This window comes from Rhinatrema bivittatum, chromosome 7 (genome assembly GCF_901001135.1).
Source record: "Rhinatrema bivittatum chromosome 7, aRhiBiv1.1, whole genome shotgun sequence".
In the NCBI taxonomy this organism is placed as follows: Eukaryota; Metazoa; Chordata; class Amphibia; order Gymnophiona; family Rhinatrematidae; genus Rhinatrema; species Rhinatrema bivittatum.
In genome coordinates, this window is record NC_042621.1 from 185889006 (window position 1) to 185903901 (window position 14896).

The following is a 14896-nucleotide window of genomic DNA, read 5'->3' on the forward strand; positions in this document are numbered from 1 at the left end:
GATTCCCAAGGCCAGACACTGCATCATTGAGACCAAAGTGAAAGAGATGTTCCAGCTTGGGGTTATACAGCAGTCTAACAGTGATTGATCCTCACCCATAGTGTTGGTGCCAAAGCCTGATAGGAGCCTAAGGTTATGCATTGACTTTAAAAAGGTCAACGAGGTCTCAAAACTCGATGAGTACCCAATGCCATGCATGGTTGAACTGATTGAGCATCTGGGATCAGCCCAGTTCACCTCTACCCTTAACCTTCAAAAGGCTATTGGCAGGTACCTCTCACACCAGTGGCGAAGATGACTGTGTTCTCGATGCCAGGTGGACTTTTACAGTTTACCATCCTCCTGTTTGAACTTCATGGTGCCCCCACAATGTTTCAATGCTTGGTTGACCATCTGCTCTGCCCATATCAAGATTACGAAGCTCTGTACTTGGATGGCATTGTGGTGTATAGCCCAGATTGGAATTCACATCTAAGCCAACTCCAGGCCATACTAACCAGTCTAAGGAAAGTAGGAATGACAGCCAATCCTAAGAAATGCTTGTTGGGAGGGAAAGGATTCTAGTATCTTGGCTACAACCTGGAGAAGGACAAGGTGCAGCCACAGACCCGGAAGATCGAAGCAATCACTCGGGTACCAGTCCTGCAAACAAAAGTGAAAATGAGAGCATTCCTAGGCCTTATGGGGTACTATGGAAGGTTTATCCCTAATTACTTGGAGAAGGCAGAGCCTCTCACACGGCTGTTGTTGAAGACAGCACCAGAGAAGTTCCGGTGGTCAATGAATCTTTCAGAGGCCTTTTGCTCCAAACCAGTCCTGATAAGTTTGGAATTCACCAAACTCTTAACGGTGCAGACTGATGCCTCAGAAGCAGACTTGGAAATAGTCCTAGTCCAAGAGAAGGATAGTCAAGAACATCCTGTGGTATACATTAGCCGGAAGCTGATGCCTCGGGAGATGCATTACTCAACAGTCAAGAAGGAGGCCTTGGCAGTCAAGGGGGCCTTAGGGGCCTTGTGCTACTACCTGCTGGGACAGCAGTTCATGCTAAGAATGGACCACCAACAATTCCTATGAAAAAATAGAAATAAGGAGTCCAATATGAAGGTGATGAGATGGTTCCTGGCCCTATGCCCTTCAACCACAAAATAAGACATAAAGCAGGAAAGGAAAATGCCTATGCAGATTTCATGTTCAGAGAGATTTTCCTGGTTCAGGCAGGCGCTCACCTGAATAAAAGTGAACTGAGGAGGAGGGTATGTGAGGGAGCAATTGGAAACTCCCTCAAACCACCTTAAGGGACTGACCACTGCTATTTATCCCAATCCTCCTTAAGGATCAGCCTGGCAAGGGATTCTGGGTAAAGGGAGGTTCCCCTCACCATACTATAAGAAATCTGGGCCCAGAACGGTAGACAGACCCTGGGAAGTAGGCAGAAAGACACTGTATGATAAAATCTGTTGTGTAATGTCTCTGCAGTATCTGAACTTTAAGGTGAGCTGCATCATTTGTTTGTTTTTGCTTTGCACTTAGTTTTTCACTGTAAATAAACTGCACAAAAGAAAATAGCCAGAATATGCCTCCTTTTCCTTCTGGCTGTTTCCAAACTGCTACTGCCCAAGTTACCATACATGGAAACTGAAAAAGAAAGAGCGTCATTTAGGAAAATGTATGACATATTAAACAGTTATTAATGTATTTCTAGGACACAACCTAAAGTACATATGCCCTCTGTTCTATAAGCTCAAATTGCTGGAAACACACTCTGATTATTAAGATGGTTCTTGTACAAGGGAAGTGTAAAGTTACAGGATAGTATCCTGTAAATGAAGTGAGAATGTATAGGTTACTAGAGGGTGCATTGACTCATTGCTGTATCAGATCACGCAGGCTCAGGAGATTTGAGACTCGGGACTCAGGAGCTCAGAATAGCAAATTAACAGCTCTCTGCTGCTAGCTGGCAGGACTACTCCTTTATAGAATGCTTCATTAAAAGCATTTATATATTGTATTCTTACATAGCAATCTATAGTTTTTCTGAGCAGCTTTGCAAACTAACTTGAAATATTTGCTCTGAAATATTTAGTATTTATAATCTGTAGAGATTACTTCTTTTCATTCATGCCTCCTAAAGCTGCAGAAAGGCATCCAGAAATTGTATATTGTTTATATATGACATACCTTTCATCATGGTGTTCAAAGCAAATTATAATAAAGTCAATTACAACAGGTTATAAAATTACTAAACAAAATTAATGACAATAAGTATAATTGAAAACTTCACAATAATAATAAGTGGTAAAGGCTATCTTTGTTAAAGAATAAGAATAAAAACTCTGGTCAGTACATAAAATAGGTTTCAATTTGAAAATAGAAAAAATAGAAAAATAGAAAATAAAAGCACAGTTGATAAATAAAAATGAAATTAGAATTAAAAGCATAAAACACTTTCTAATAAAAGCCTGATGGAACAGCCATGTTTTCAATAGATGTCTGAAAGTCAAATCATTTCCAGGCACACAAGCCTCGTGGGAATAGAATTCCACAATCTTATATCATGCTTTGACGTAAAAGTAAGTTTTCCAAAAGTAATTTGTTCAAGTTTAGAATACATTTTTTTCCCCAAAACTCTAGGGTACTTTTCATGCAGATATAACCCTGTTCTTTGTGTGTGTACATGTGTGTTTGTGGAATGGTAGGTACTGGGCAGTCAGATGATATATAGTCTGTGTCAAGATAGATCTTTCATTCCTAATGCCAGACCCATTAATATTTTAGAGGATAGCCTGGACTTATGTCATTTTGCTATCCTACTGTATTTCTATGCAGAGTTTTCCATTTAAATGTACTATCGTTTGTTGCAGCTTCTGATTGGAATCTAGTTTATACTGTTTGAGGTATTCTTAGATGAAATCTGTTACCTTTTCTTTAGTATGTTCCTGATCAAGTGTATATAATGTATGTAATTATCATTTTCTAACACTCTATCACCAATGAGTTGGGAGTTGGCAGGCCTTCCCTGCCTTCCACTTTGATGTGAAAGAGGAGATATTCCTTAATTGGGCCTCTAATTTGATGGTAACTTATTCTTTATGAAAGGGGATCTTTAGGAGTGATTTTTGTATTTAGATTTCAATAGGGATTCCTAGCCCACAGATCCTTCTCTCTACTTATAGTCCCTAACTTAGGTATTGCTATTGGGATCTGAAGCTCTGTAAGGCCACATCTTGGATCTCAGCAAGCATCAGATCCTTCAACCAAAAACCCTCGTTACTTCAGAAAATTACTAACAGAGAGTGTGTGTTTTTCTCAACAGACTGCCTACGGATAGGAGGAGGAATCTGAAGTTTATGCTGAAAAGCTTTATGACAACTGACCTGGTACACTGAGCGTAATTTTATATATGGCATTTAACTGCAAAGTTGCATGCGTATTTTAAAACCCACCCAACACAAGACAATTTTCAAACATTGAGTTCTTACCTAAATGGAATTCAAAAATTGGGTTGTTATACGGCTAAACATACATTCATACATTTAGGGGTCGATTTAAAAAAAAAATGCATGGGTGTCCATGTGCATGTGGTTCCTGGAGTACGCACATAGATGCGGCTATTTTATAACCACGTGCGCGCTGACACGCCCGTGTTATAAAATACAATTTCGGCGCACACGTGTGTGGGCGGATGTCTGTCACGTGCGCAACGGGAGAGTATCTTCAAAAATTACACATGGCGATGCAAGTAGGCCTTTCCCAGTTCCATCCCAGTCTGCTCCAATTAAGGAACGCACTGGGAGGGAACTTCCCTAACCCTATCCTTCCTCCCTCTTCTCCTTTCTTCCCCAACCCCTAAACTATCCCTACCTAACCCCCCCTTTTTTTTTATATACTTACTTCTGCTCCGGAGGAGCAGTATCTTCTGCGTACTGGCTGACTTCTGGCACACACTTCCCCAGGACAGCAGCTAATGGTGCTGTCTCAGTTGGCCTCCCCTCGCCCCCTTGGAGAGGCCCAGCACTTCAGCACGTAACAGGGATTTCGCGCCTCACTGGGCCCTTCCGAAAATGCGTGTGGTGCACGCAAGGCCCGGCCACACACGTAACCCCCATTATTTACGCGTGGCCCTTTTAAAACCGGGCCGTTAGGATATGCAAAATGTGGGTGTAAGAGTAGGCATATTAGTGACATGTTTTAATGTATTGATTTATTTAAAAGATTTATATCCTGCACTATCACATATTCTACACATGTATTTTTTTGAAAATTTAAGATACTGATGTACGTGTAATACGTGAACCTGGAATGCTTCTTTTTTTGTGTCCAAATCTGTGTACATTATGAAATTAGGTGCACTTACCTGCATATGACTGACTTACGCAGTGTAACTATGTTTGTCTATATAAAAGGTGTCTGAAAATTTACCCCACTGCTTATATAGAAACAAAATGGAACAATCTCCATAGTTCATCTGACCCAAATAACACTACCATGAAAGACACAGGGCTGGAAGGAAAAGAGGAAGACATCTCCTTCCTGGAAAAAACCCATGCTGAGGGAAAAATTAAAGCACTACGTAAGGAGATGTCACTAATATTGAAGCAAACTGCATGAGGAAAGGAAAATCTCAAATTCAGATGCTCCAGCAACAAAGAAAATAAGAATAGAAGCACAAAAACTACAGAGTTATGAAGAAAACAGAGCTGAGAGGCATAAAAAAAATATAGAGAACCAATAGCAGTTTCATGGACAACTAGGAAAAGTAAGCACAGTTAAAATACCACCATCCAAAGATGCCAAAAAGTTCTGGTTAAATATATATATATGAAGATCATAAGAGAAAAGCAGAATGGTTACCCAATCTACAAAAGAGCATGGAAAGAGCTAACTTTATAGTTATGAAATGGCCATAAGTAAATCCGGAAACCACAGATTTACGATGAGCTTTGACTCAGCTCTTGGCACAAATATCTTAACATCTTTCCACCCAGATCTGATAGCCATAATTAACAACATAATGGTTAGTAAGAGGAATAACTTTTCTCTTCCTAGAGAGAAGACTCATATAGTATCCCAAACTCTACTGACCAATCACCTACCTACCTGCAACCTACACAATGTTTAATGGAATAGATGTAAATAGAATATGCATGCAATCATAAATAAATACTGTAAGTAAATATTGACCTCAAGATCATCATGACAATAGAACAGAAAGGCAACAAGATAGGCTTATATAGAACCAAAGATCAATTAATGCTGAATAAGGCCATTGTGGATAGCTGTATGAAAAGTTATGAGGATTTGAGCCCTGTGCGAGGGAGACGGCAGAAACATGGGGGGTCACTGTGTGCACCATGAAGTCCCCATGTCCCTTCTTCTCTGGCCCCTTTTTGTCTTTAGCAGGCACAAAAACATATAAAGGGCCTGAGGTACCGAGCATTTTTCCCATAGAAGCAAAATAGCAAAATCACTTTAGTACACTGAGTACATTAGTACAGAGAGTTTTTCACAGAGGTGACTCTTGAATTCATATTACAGGATTTTTCCCGAAACGGAGTCCAATTTTCTAAGCATTAGACCATGCCTTCCCACCTACAGGCTCCTCCAGAGCATTAGGATGACGGAAGTTTCAAACTGATTAAAACAAAAAGGGTAAGGAAAACCAATTCAGGTATGAATTTTATTCTATCTACACCCATCACAAAACAAGTCATGAACTACAAAAAGAATAAAAAGATGCTTATTATTTCTTGTTCTACTTATTCCATTTACCTTTTACTGAAAACATCATAATTTCTGGATTCCATATTCCAAGATCTTCCTTGAAATGCTCACCTGTCTATGCAATCTGATAAATGTATGAGGATCCCCAGCAGCCCATGGAGGTAGTACCACATCTCCCAGGACAGTTCCATCCTGCATGCAGCCTGTAAATATCACAAAAGGAAAGCCATACATTGAATTCCTAAATGTTACATCATTAAGAAACAACAGAAAATAACCATATACAGTGGCTGATGTAAACTCACTGGTCTGACTGAGCTGTAGTTTGACTTATACTTCTATACTGCTTAATAAGAATGAAGATTACTGTATACAATTAAGAGCTATGGTTTAGATATGGCAGTATATAAACTCAATATTTATATATTTATTGATATTTATATGCCGCTGATGCAGAGGCTCGCAGCAGCCTACATAAAATACAATGCATATTATAAACATTAAAACCAAGACAAATAAAACAAAATACAATAAGCTAAAATTAATTTAAAAAGGATGAAAATGAACACTGAATTAAAACTTCATAAATAATGAATCTGATTTAAAAAAGTCATTAGACATAATCAGACCTATAATTTTATCTTAAATGAAGGCCTGTGTGTCTCAATAATACTTCACAAATAGTAACGTTCATGTTGTATCATGTATATTAGAGCTTCCCAAACCTGTCCTGGGAACCATACAGCCAGCTGGGTTTTCAGGATAGCCACAATGAATCATCAATCACGGAGACACAGTATTTATTTATTTATTTATTTATTTATTTATTTATTTAATTAACAGTTTTATATACCGAATTTCTTGTAACAGGTTACAAATCAAAACGGTTTACATAATAACAATAGCAGTGCCTCAAATAGTGCAATTACATAAAACAGAGGAATACAGAACTAGGATCATGAAACTGTTGAAACAAACCAGGGTATATATATATTGAACTATGATACATGGCTGGTAGAGAATGGTTAGGTTAAGACCATGGTATTGGCAAAGGGCCTTGGGAATTGGGGCTAAAGTAGGACATATAGCATTTGACTGAATCGAGAGAAAGCAGGCAAGAGTCAATGAGTTACTGGTGATAGAGTTGATTTAAGATCATCATTATGATTCAGCAAAGGCCTGCTTGAACAGCCAGGTTTTGAGTCTTTTCTTAAATGTGACCGGGCAATGTTCCAGCCTGAGGTCTGGTGGAAGAGAATTCCAATGTATTGGTCCAGAGGCTGAGATGGCTCTCTTAATTAATAAAGTTTTTAAAGGGGGGACCATGAGGGTGTCCTTATATGCTGCTCTTACCGGCCTGGATGGTAAGTGAGGTCGGAGAGGGATCATGAGTTATAGTGGGGTGATATTGTGTAGAGCTTTGTGAGTAATGGTGAGAACTTTGTACCAGATTCTGTATTTGATCGGGAGCCAGTGGAGGTTCTTCAAGATGGGAGTAATGTGGTCACTTTTTTTAGTCCTGGTAAGAATTCTGGTATATGCAAATTTATCTCATGCATATTCATTGTGGCTATCCTGAAAACCCCACTGGCTCTGAGGTCCCCAAGACAGGTTTGGGAAGCCCTGATGTATATACTAATAAATATATAAACTATCAAATTTAAACATAAATAGAAACATTTTAAATCCCCCCGCGTGCAAAAAAAAAGGGGGGTTACATGTGTGGCTGGGCCTTGTGCGCACCGCACGCATCTTCAAAAGGACCCAGCCACGCGCGTAACCCCCGTTACACGCCGAAGTGCCAGGCCCAGATAAAGGGATGGTCCAGGGGCAAGGAGGGGCGGGGCTGGAGGTGGCCAGTACAGTGGCCATTTATCGCTGTACCGGGAAAGGGCATCCTGGCGCATGCAGCTACTGCTCTGTTGGAGCAGTAAGCAACAAAACAAAACAAAAGAGAGGTAAGAGAAAGGGTTTAGGGGGCGGGAGGAGAGGGGAAGAGGAAGGGAGGTTAGGGTAGGGGGTAGGGAAGTTCCCTCCCAGTTTTCTCCTAAATTGGAGCAGTCTGGGAGAGAACTGGGGAAGGCTTCCATGTGTCTCCGCATGGAAATTGCAATTATCTACCCCCCCCCTTGCATGCGCCGCTCGTATTTTATAACACGCGTGCAGCCACGCACACATGTTATAAAATACGCGTGTCCATGTGCACGTGCCAGGTCCCATGTGCACATGGGACCTGGCACGGGCGCATGCCTTTAAAAATCTACCCCAAAATCAGTTTACCAGATAACAAATGTCAAATGGTATAAAATAAAAATGAATGCGTGAAATACGAAAAATCTAAAGACATAAAATCAATTTAACAGACCACTGACAAACAGTTGGAGGCACATAATCAGGCCAACTAAATGATCAATTAAAAGTGTTAAGTCATTGGGATCTATTGACCCTTAATAAGTAATTAAATTATGCTGTGGGAAGGAATTTAATTTGTCTCAATTAATCACTTAAAGAAATGAAGAAAATCTTATGAGAGAAGCATGCACTCTGCTAAATTTAAACCACACAAGAACATCATTGTTTGACCTTTTATAAATCAAACATTTTCAAGTTCATATTTTGTTGAAAGGGAAGGAAAAATAAGCAGAAAAGGAAACACATGGACAGAAAAATATATGAGAATACATGGAACAAAAGAGCAAGAGAACTCTGAGGATTTAGGAAACATCCCAACTCTGTCATCACCTTATTACTTCCCAGCTTTTCTGACCAAATTAATTGTTCACATTAGTAGATCATCAGTAAATAATGAAATTAAAGATGAGAAAACAGCTCTGATCAAATTGAATGCTGGTTTTAATTTGGCTGCTCAGATTGTATTTTGGCTATTTTCGAAACAGGAGCTAAATCATCTGGAATTGAAATCCACATTTTATAAATCAATCAGGATTTTCCTGGCTCATTGTACTTTGAATTCTTTTAAGCATTCCAGCTTAGACTTTATATGAACCATCTGATATTTTCATGTAGTATGGCTCAGATTTGCCTTACATCAGATGGTGGCAAATCAGGAAGATTTTTCATGGCACAAGTTGTTCTCTCATCTAAGTTCTGACTTTTTTTGCAGTAAATTTAAAGCAGTAGATATCAATATCTAATTCATGACCCACAAAAAAATGGGAATTAGAACTTAGCAAAACTTGACTCAGATTTTGATAAACTGAGTGAAGCCATTTCAGATTTGATCATAGCCGCATCAGATCGTAGCTTTGAAAATCAAAACTACGGTATTTTATAGGGATGTGAATCGTGTCCTCGATCGTCTTAACGATCGATTTCGGCTGGGAGGGGGAGGGAATCGTATTGTTGCCGTTTGGGGGGGTAAAATATCGTGAAAAATCGTTAAAAATCGAAAAATCGAAAAATCGAAAAACCGGCACATTAAAACCACCTAAAACCCACCCCCGACCCTTTAAATTAAATCCCCCACCCTCCCGAACCCCCCCCCCAAATAACTTAAATAACCTGCGGGTCCAGCGGCAGTCCGGAACGGCAGCGGTCCGGAACGGGCTCCTGCTCCTCAATCTTGTCGTCTTCAGCCGGCGCCATTTTCCAAAATGGCGCCGAAAAATGGCGGCGGCCATAGACGAAAAAGATTGGACGGCAGGAGGTCCTTCCGGACCCCCGCTGGACTTTTGGCAAGTCTCGTGGGGGTCAGGAGGCCCCCCACAAGCTGGCCAAAAGTTCCTGGAGGTCCAGCGGGGGTCAGGGAGCGATTTCCCGCCGCGAATCGTTTTCGTACGGAAAATGGCGCCGGCAGGAGATCGACTGCAGGAGGTCGTTCAGCGAGGGGCGCCTCGCTGAACGACCTCCTGCAGTCGATCTCCTGCCGGCGCCATTTTCCGTACGGAAAATGGCGCCGGCCATACGCGTATGGCCGGCGCCATTTTCCGTACGAAAACGATTCGCGGCGGGAAATCGCTCCCTGACCCCCGCTGGACCTCCAGGAACTTTTGGCCAGCTTGTGGGGGGCCTCCTGACCCCCACGAGACTTGCCAAAAGTCCAGCGGGGGTCCGGAAGGACCTCCTGCCGTCCAATCTTTTTCGTCTATGGCCGCCGCCATTTTTCGGCGCCATTTTGGAAAATGGCGCCGGCTGAAGACGACAAGATTGAGGAGCAGGAGCCCGTTCCGGACCGCTGCCGTTCCGGACTGCCGCTGGACCCGCAGGTTATTTAAGTTATTTGGGGGGGGGTTCGGGAGGGTGGGGGATTTAATTTAAAGGGTCGGGGGTGGGTTTTAGGGGGTTTTAGTGTGCCGGCTCACGATTCTAACGATTTATAACGATAAATCGTTAGAATCTGTATTGTATTGTGTTCCATAACGGTTTAAGACGATATTAAAATTATCGGACGATAATTTTAATCGTCCTAAAACGATTCACATCCCTAGTATTTTAAATTTTCATGGGTTCTAAGACAGCTTGAATGAACTCCAAACTGATCCTCCAATCCCTACGTGGTATGGTAAATAATAATGGCATATTTTATTCATGTGGGTTTTTTTTTTTTACAAAGGAACTACTATTTTCTTTGCTAATCCTTAAATATGTATTACTAATATCAACTAATTGAATATTTCATAGGAAGATTTCTCTCATCACAGACTTTTGTACCTGCATTTGAGGGGATAGATTTTTCAAATAATATTTGTAGAAATAAAAATAGAATCTATGCATATTGGGGTAGATTTTAAAAGCACTACGTGCGAAGGTGGGTTACGCGCGCTGGGCCTATTTTACAAAGGCCCGGCGACGCGCATAAAGTCCTGGGGCTTTGAAAAAGGGATGGGGCAGGGGCGGTCCGGGGGCAGAGTGGGGCGGGGCCAGAGGTCTCCAGCATAGCGGCCATTTGCTCTTTGTTGGAGGATCGTGTGCCGGCAGGTGCAAGAGGTAAAATAAAGGTTGGGGAGGTTTAGGATAGGGCTAGGGGGTGGGAGGGTTAGGGGAAGGTGAAGGGAGGTTAGGCCGCAGGCATTGGCGCACGCAAGTTGCACAACTGAGCACCCCCTTGCGCGCACTGGATGGCGCTCCCATGGATAGTTTTGAAAATGTACCCCTTTATGGTTCAACTTGCACCCAAAATATGTCCCTGGGAACACCTTCCTTAAATGAGGATACAATTCTACATATTGTGGATCACCTCACATACTTTTATATGGATTATAGGATGGCAATTTTCAGACAGCCAGTTTAATTGGGTAATTTGCTATTTGCCTTTATAAATGGCTTTGAAAACTGTCCTTTGTATGTTAAGGATGACATGGCATCAAATAGGATGAAAGTTCTGCAAGAAACAGACTGCATTATAAAATCTCATTAGATAGAAATTCCATGCATGACAGGGACACGTATAGCAGTGGGTGTATACTGATGTCCCTATAACTAGAATGGTGAAACAGATTGTGAAATCCAAACAGATATTATAGGTTACTAAAACTGGAAACATATTAATAATGGGAGATTTCAATTACCCAATATCAATATCCATGGAGTCAAAAAGTTACCCAAGTGGGGAGATAACCAAACAAATGAGAACTATAATCAAATTGTAATTATAGCCTAAATGAAGGTGTCGGCAAGTCTGACGTTTGTTTCTACCAAAACCAACCCTGTCTTCTAGATCATTCACCTTCACAATTTTTAATGCACTATTACATTTTTTAGAATTTTTTCAAAAATCATTTTTTCTTTAACACTTAAATTGTAGACCATAGTCCAGAAAATATATTCCAAAATTGAACTTTAAAAAGCATTAAATAGCGCCCAACATGGCCAGTGTTTCGTCAATAGCTTCTTCAAGGGCATATAAAACTTCTTAAACAATATCTTAAGTGAATTGGAATATGTGCCATTTCAATCTGGACCAAGCATCTCAACCGTCTCTTATCACATTAAAAATTGTGAAGTTGAATGATCGAGAAGACCGGTTGGTTTCGGTAGAAATAAACGTCAGGCTTGCTGACACCTTCATTTAGGCTATAATTACAATTTGATTATAGTTCCCATTTGTTTGATTGCAGATTTCAATTACCCCAATATCGACTGGGTGAATGGCCTATCAAAACATGCTAGGGAGGTAAAGCTTCTAGATGACATAATTGCCTACTTAATTGAGCAGCTGGTCCTAGAACTGACAAGAGGGAGAACTATTATAGATCTCAGTGGAGCCCATGACCTGGTATATGGGGTAACAGTAGCAGAGATGCTTGGCAATATTTTTCATAATGCAATCAAATTTGACATAAGCACTGGAGATAAACTGAAGTATCATTAACCAAAGGAAGACTGATAAAAATAAGATATTTATTTTGAAGGAAACTAACATGAACAGTTTTAAGGTTAAAAGTCTGCATGAAGCACACAGATATTTAAAAATATTACCTTGGAAGCCAGAATACAATGTATTTCACAATAAAAAAATATCAAAAGGTGACCAGTGACTGCCAGTATAGCTAAATGCAGCTATGAAAGAGACTATTAAAGTTAAAAAAGCAATCTTTAAACAACTGAAATCAGATCTGTAATAGGTAGGGATCAAAATTACTCAATGTTAAAGGATCATAATGTGGGCATAATCTAGGCTAGGGTTAGCACCTTTCCTGATCCACAGGCGAAGGGCCTAGATAGAGAAGCAACTAGTTGCTGGGGAACAGGCTCTCTAGGTACCTACACACTTATAACCTCAAGGATTTGAAAAGTCTTAATGTACAAAATAAAGAGGCAGAGGCAGTCAAAAACCATCTAGTATTTTATTGTATGAACTGTATGTGATTGTTTTATTCATTCACACTGGCCAATTGTATTGGCTGTAAAGTAAATAAATAAATACATTAAATAAATAGACTGCTGCAGACACTATGAGGCAGATTTTCAAAGGGGTACGTGCGTAAGATACACGCATAACCCTCGAAAAGCTGCCCCTTCCACCCCCTGCGTGCGCCGAGCCTATGTTGCATAGGCTCGGCAGCGCGCGTAAGCCCCGGGACGTGCATAAGTCCAGAGGCTTTCCTGGGGGGCGTGTTGGGGGCATGTCTGGGGGGGGCATGTCACGGCCGGCGCATCATCGGGGGCGTTTTGGGGGCTTGGCCGCGGCCTCCGGACCACAACAAGGCGCGCCGGCAGCCGGCCCACGCGTGCAAGTTACGCCTGCCTTGGGCAGGCGTAACTTTTGAAATAAAGGTGGGGGGGGGGGGGAAATTAGTTAGGGCCAGAGGGCAGGTTAGTTAGGGGAAGGAAAGGGAAGGTGGGGGGCGCCGGAAAGAAAGTTCTCTTCGAGGCTGCTCTGATTTCGGAGCGGCCTCGTAGGGAACGGAGGCAGGCTGCGTGGCTCGGCGCGCGCAGGCTGCTGATTTTGCGCAGCCTTGTGCACGCTGACCCCGGATTTTAAAAGATCCGGCGTACTCTTGTTTGCGCCGGGTGCACGATTAAAAGTACGTGCTCGCGTACTGTTTTAAAATCTGCCCCTATGCCTGTGAGAACCTAAAGAAACTGGTAACTATTTTTTGCCTTGCTAATTCTTTGGAGTTCCTGTTTGATGCAAACAATAAATTGTATTTTTGTGCCTGCTTATTTTGCTGTTTAAGTAATTGAGTTTGGGTCTACCACTCACAATAAATCTTTTGAATTGTTTCCTGGCGTCACTGCATCTGGCTGTTCTTGCACTTATCCCTAGTCTATCATAAGTTCCTAATGAGGTAAATAGGAAAGTGTATAACTACTGGCAAAAAAGATGGTGATGGGTCTCTGACTAGGCCCCATGTCACTAGCCAAATGCTTGGGGCAATGATCTGAAGAGAAAAAACCTTTGTTTCTGGGTTAGGGTGATATGCTTAATAATGGTAAAAAGTATCATTAGGTTGTGGGATGTTTTTTTTTACCAGAAAGGTAATCCCAAAATTGAGAATGACCTGTGGACACAGTCTCAGTACTGAATGGATTGTAAAGGATAGTTGAAGATATTGCTTCACAATGGCTGGGATTTTCCATTCTCGCAGTGGTGTTATCGCTGCCAGCTTTCGCACCCAATAGTGCCACCATGAAAGGTGGCGCTATTGGGTGCCCTACTGGTGGCGATAACGTGTCTTACCTTATCACCGCCAGAGAAGATAGCGCCACGTCCGCCTCCTCTCCACCCCGACTCCTCCTGACTCCTCCCTGGCAAGCTATCGTACGCGAAAAGGGACTTTTCGCGTACGATAGCCTTAGAAAATAACCCCCAATATGTGCCTAATAGAGTATTTATTTATTTATTTATTGAATCTTTTATACCGATATTCGTAAGGACATCATATCGGTTTACAGCGAACTTAAAGGATGGAAATTACAATGAACAGGGAGAGGGGAGGGGTACAAATAACTAAAAGCAAGAGTAGAAACATCGCTTAGGGCAACAAGGAGATGGTAAAATAGTATAACAAGATTAACGAATACATACAATATAATATAATACAGTTATGTACAGATTAGGTGGACACGGTTAACTACAGATCTGTGATACAGCCTGTGTAATGTGCATGAAAGGCACAGGGCTGTTAGGTGACTTGGGGAAAGGCTTGCTTGAATAGCCAAGTCTTTAATAGAGATCTGAATTTTGCAGGGCATGTTTCTAGCCTAATGTGGGTGGGTAGAGAGTTCCAATGATTTGGGCCGGCAATAGAGAGGGCCCGCTCTCTTGTGCCGGTGAGGTGCGCCTTCTTTAAGGACAGCACTTGGAGGGTCGCTTTATTGGCAGTTCTGGTAGGACGATTAGAGCATAACAAGCAGAAGGGGTCATCAAGCCAGTTCGTGTTGTGTATGTAAATGGCTTTGTGGATGATGGTGAGGGTTTTAAAGAGGATGCGGGAGGGGATAGGAAGCCAGTGATAGAGTATGATCGTTCTATGCAAAAATATTATGCTATGTTTTTGACTAGACCTCCTTTAAGTAGTAATGGGGAAAAAATTGTCTAGAGGGAGTGTGTTTGATTCCATATAAACTGGAGTGCAAAAGTTTAGGTGGCGCGATTCAGCCGTTGTCACCAGGCGGCTGAGGGGCTCTGAATGGGCTTTCCCCTTCAAGGGCAAAGGCCCAAATTGTTCAAGAGGATTTCCATCCAAGGGGAATTTTAAGGAACCAT

General features: G+C 41.6%; 1 protein-coding gene across 2 annotated transcripts in view; it reads right to left on the reverse strand.

The window, feature by feature from the left end:
• WDFY4 (WDFY family member 4) overlaps positions 1 to 14896 on the reverse strand; it is a 746928-nt gene that overhangs the window by 73287 nt on the left and 658745 nt on the right. For both annotated transcript variants that reach the window (XM_029609624.1, XM_029609625.1), the window contains one exon: positions 5836 to 5927. In XM_029609624.1, coding sequence (XP_029465484.1) covers positions 5836 to 5927 — 92 coding nt within the window. The remainder of the gene's footprint in view (positions 1 to 5835; positions 5928 to 14896) is intronic.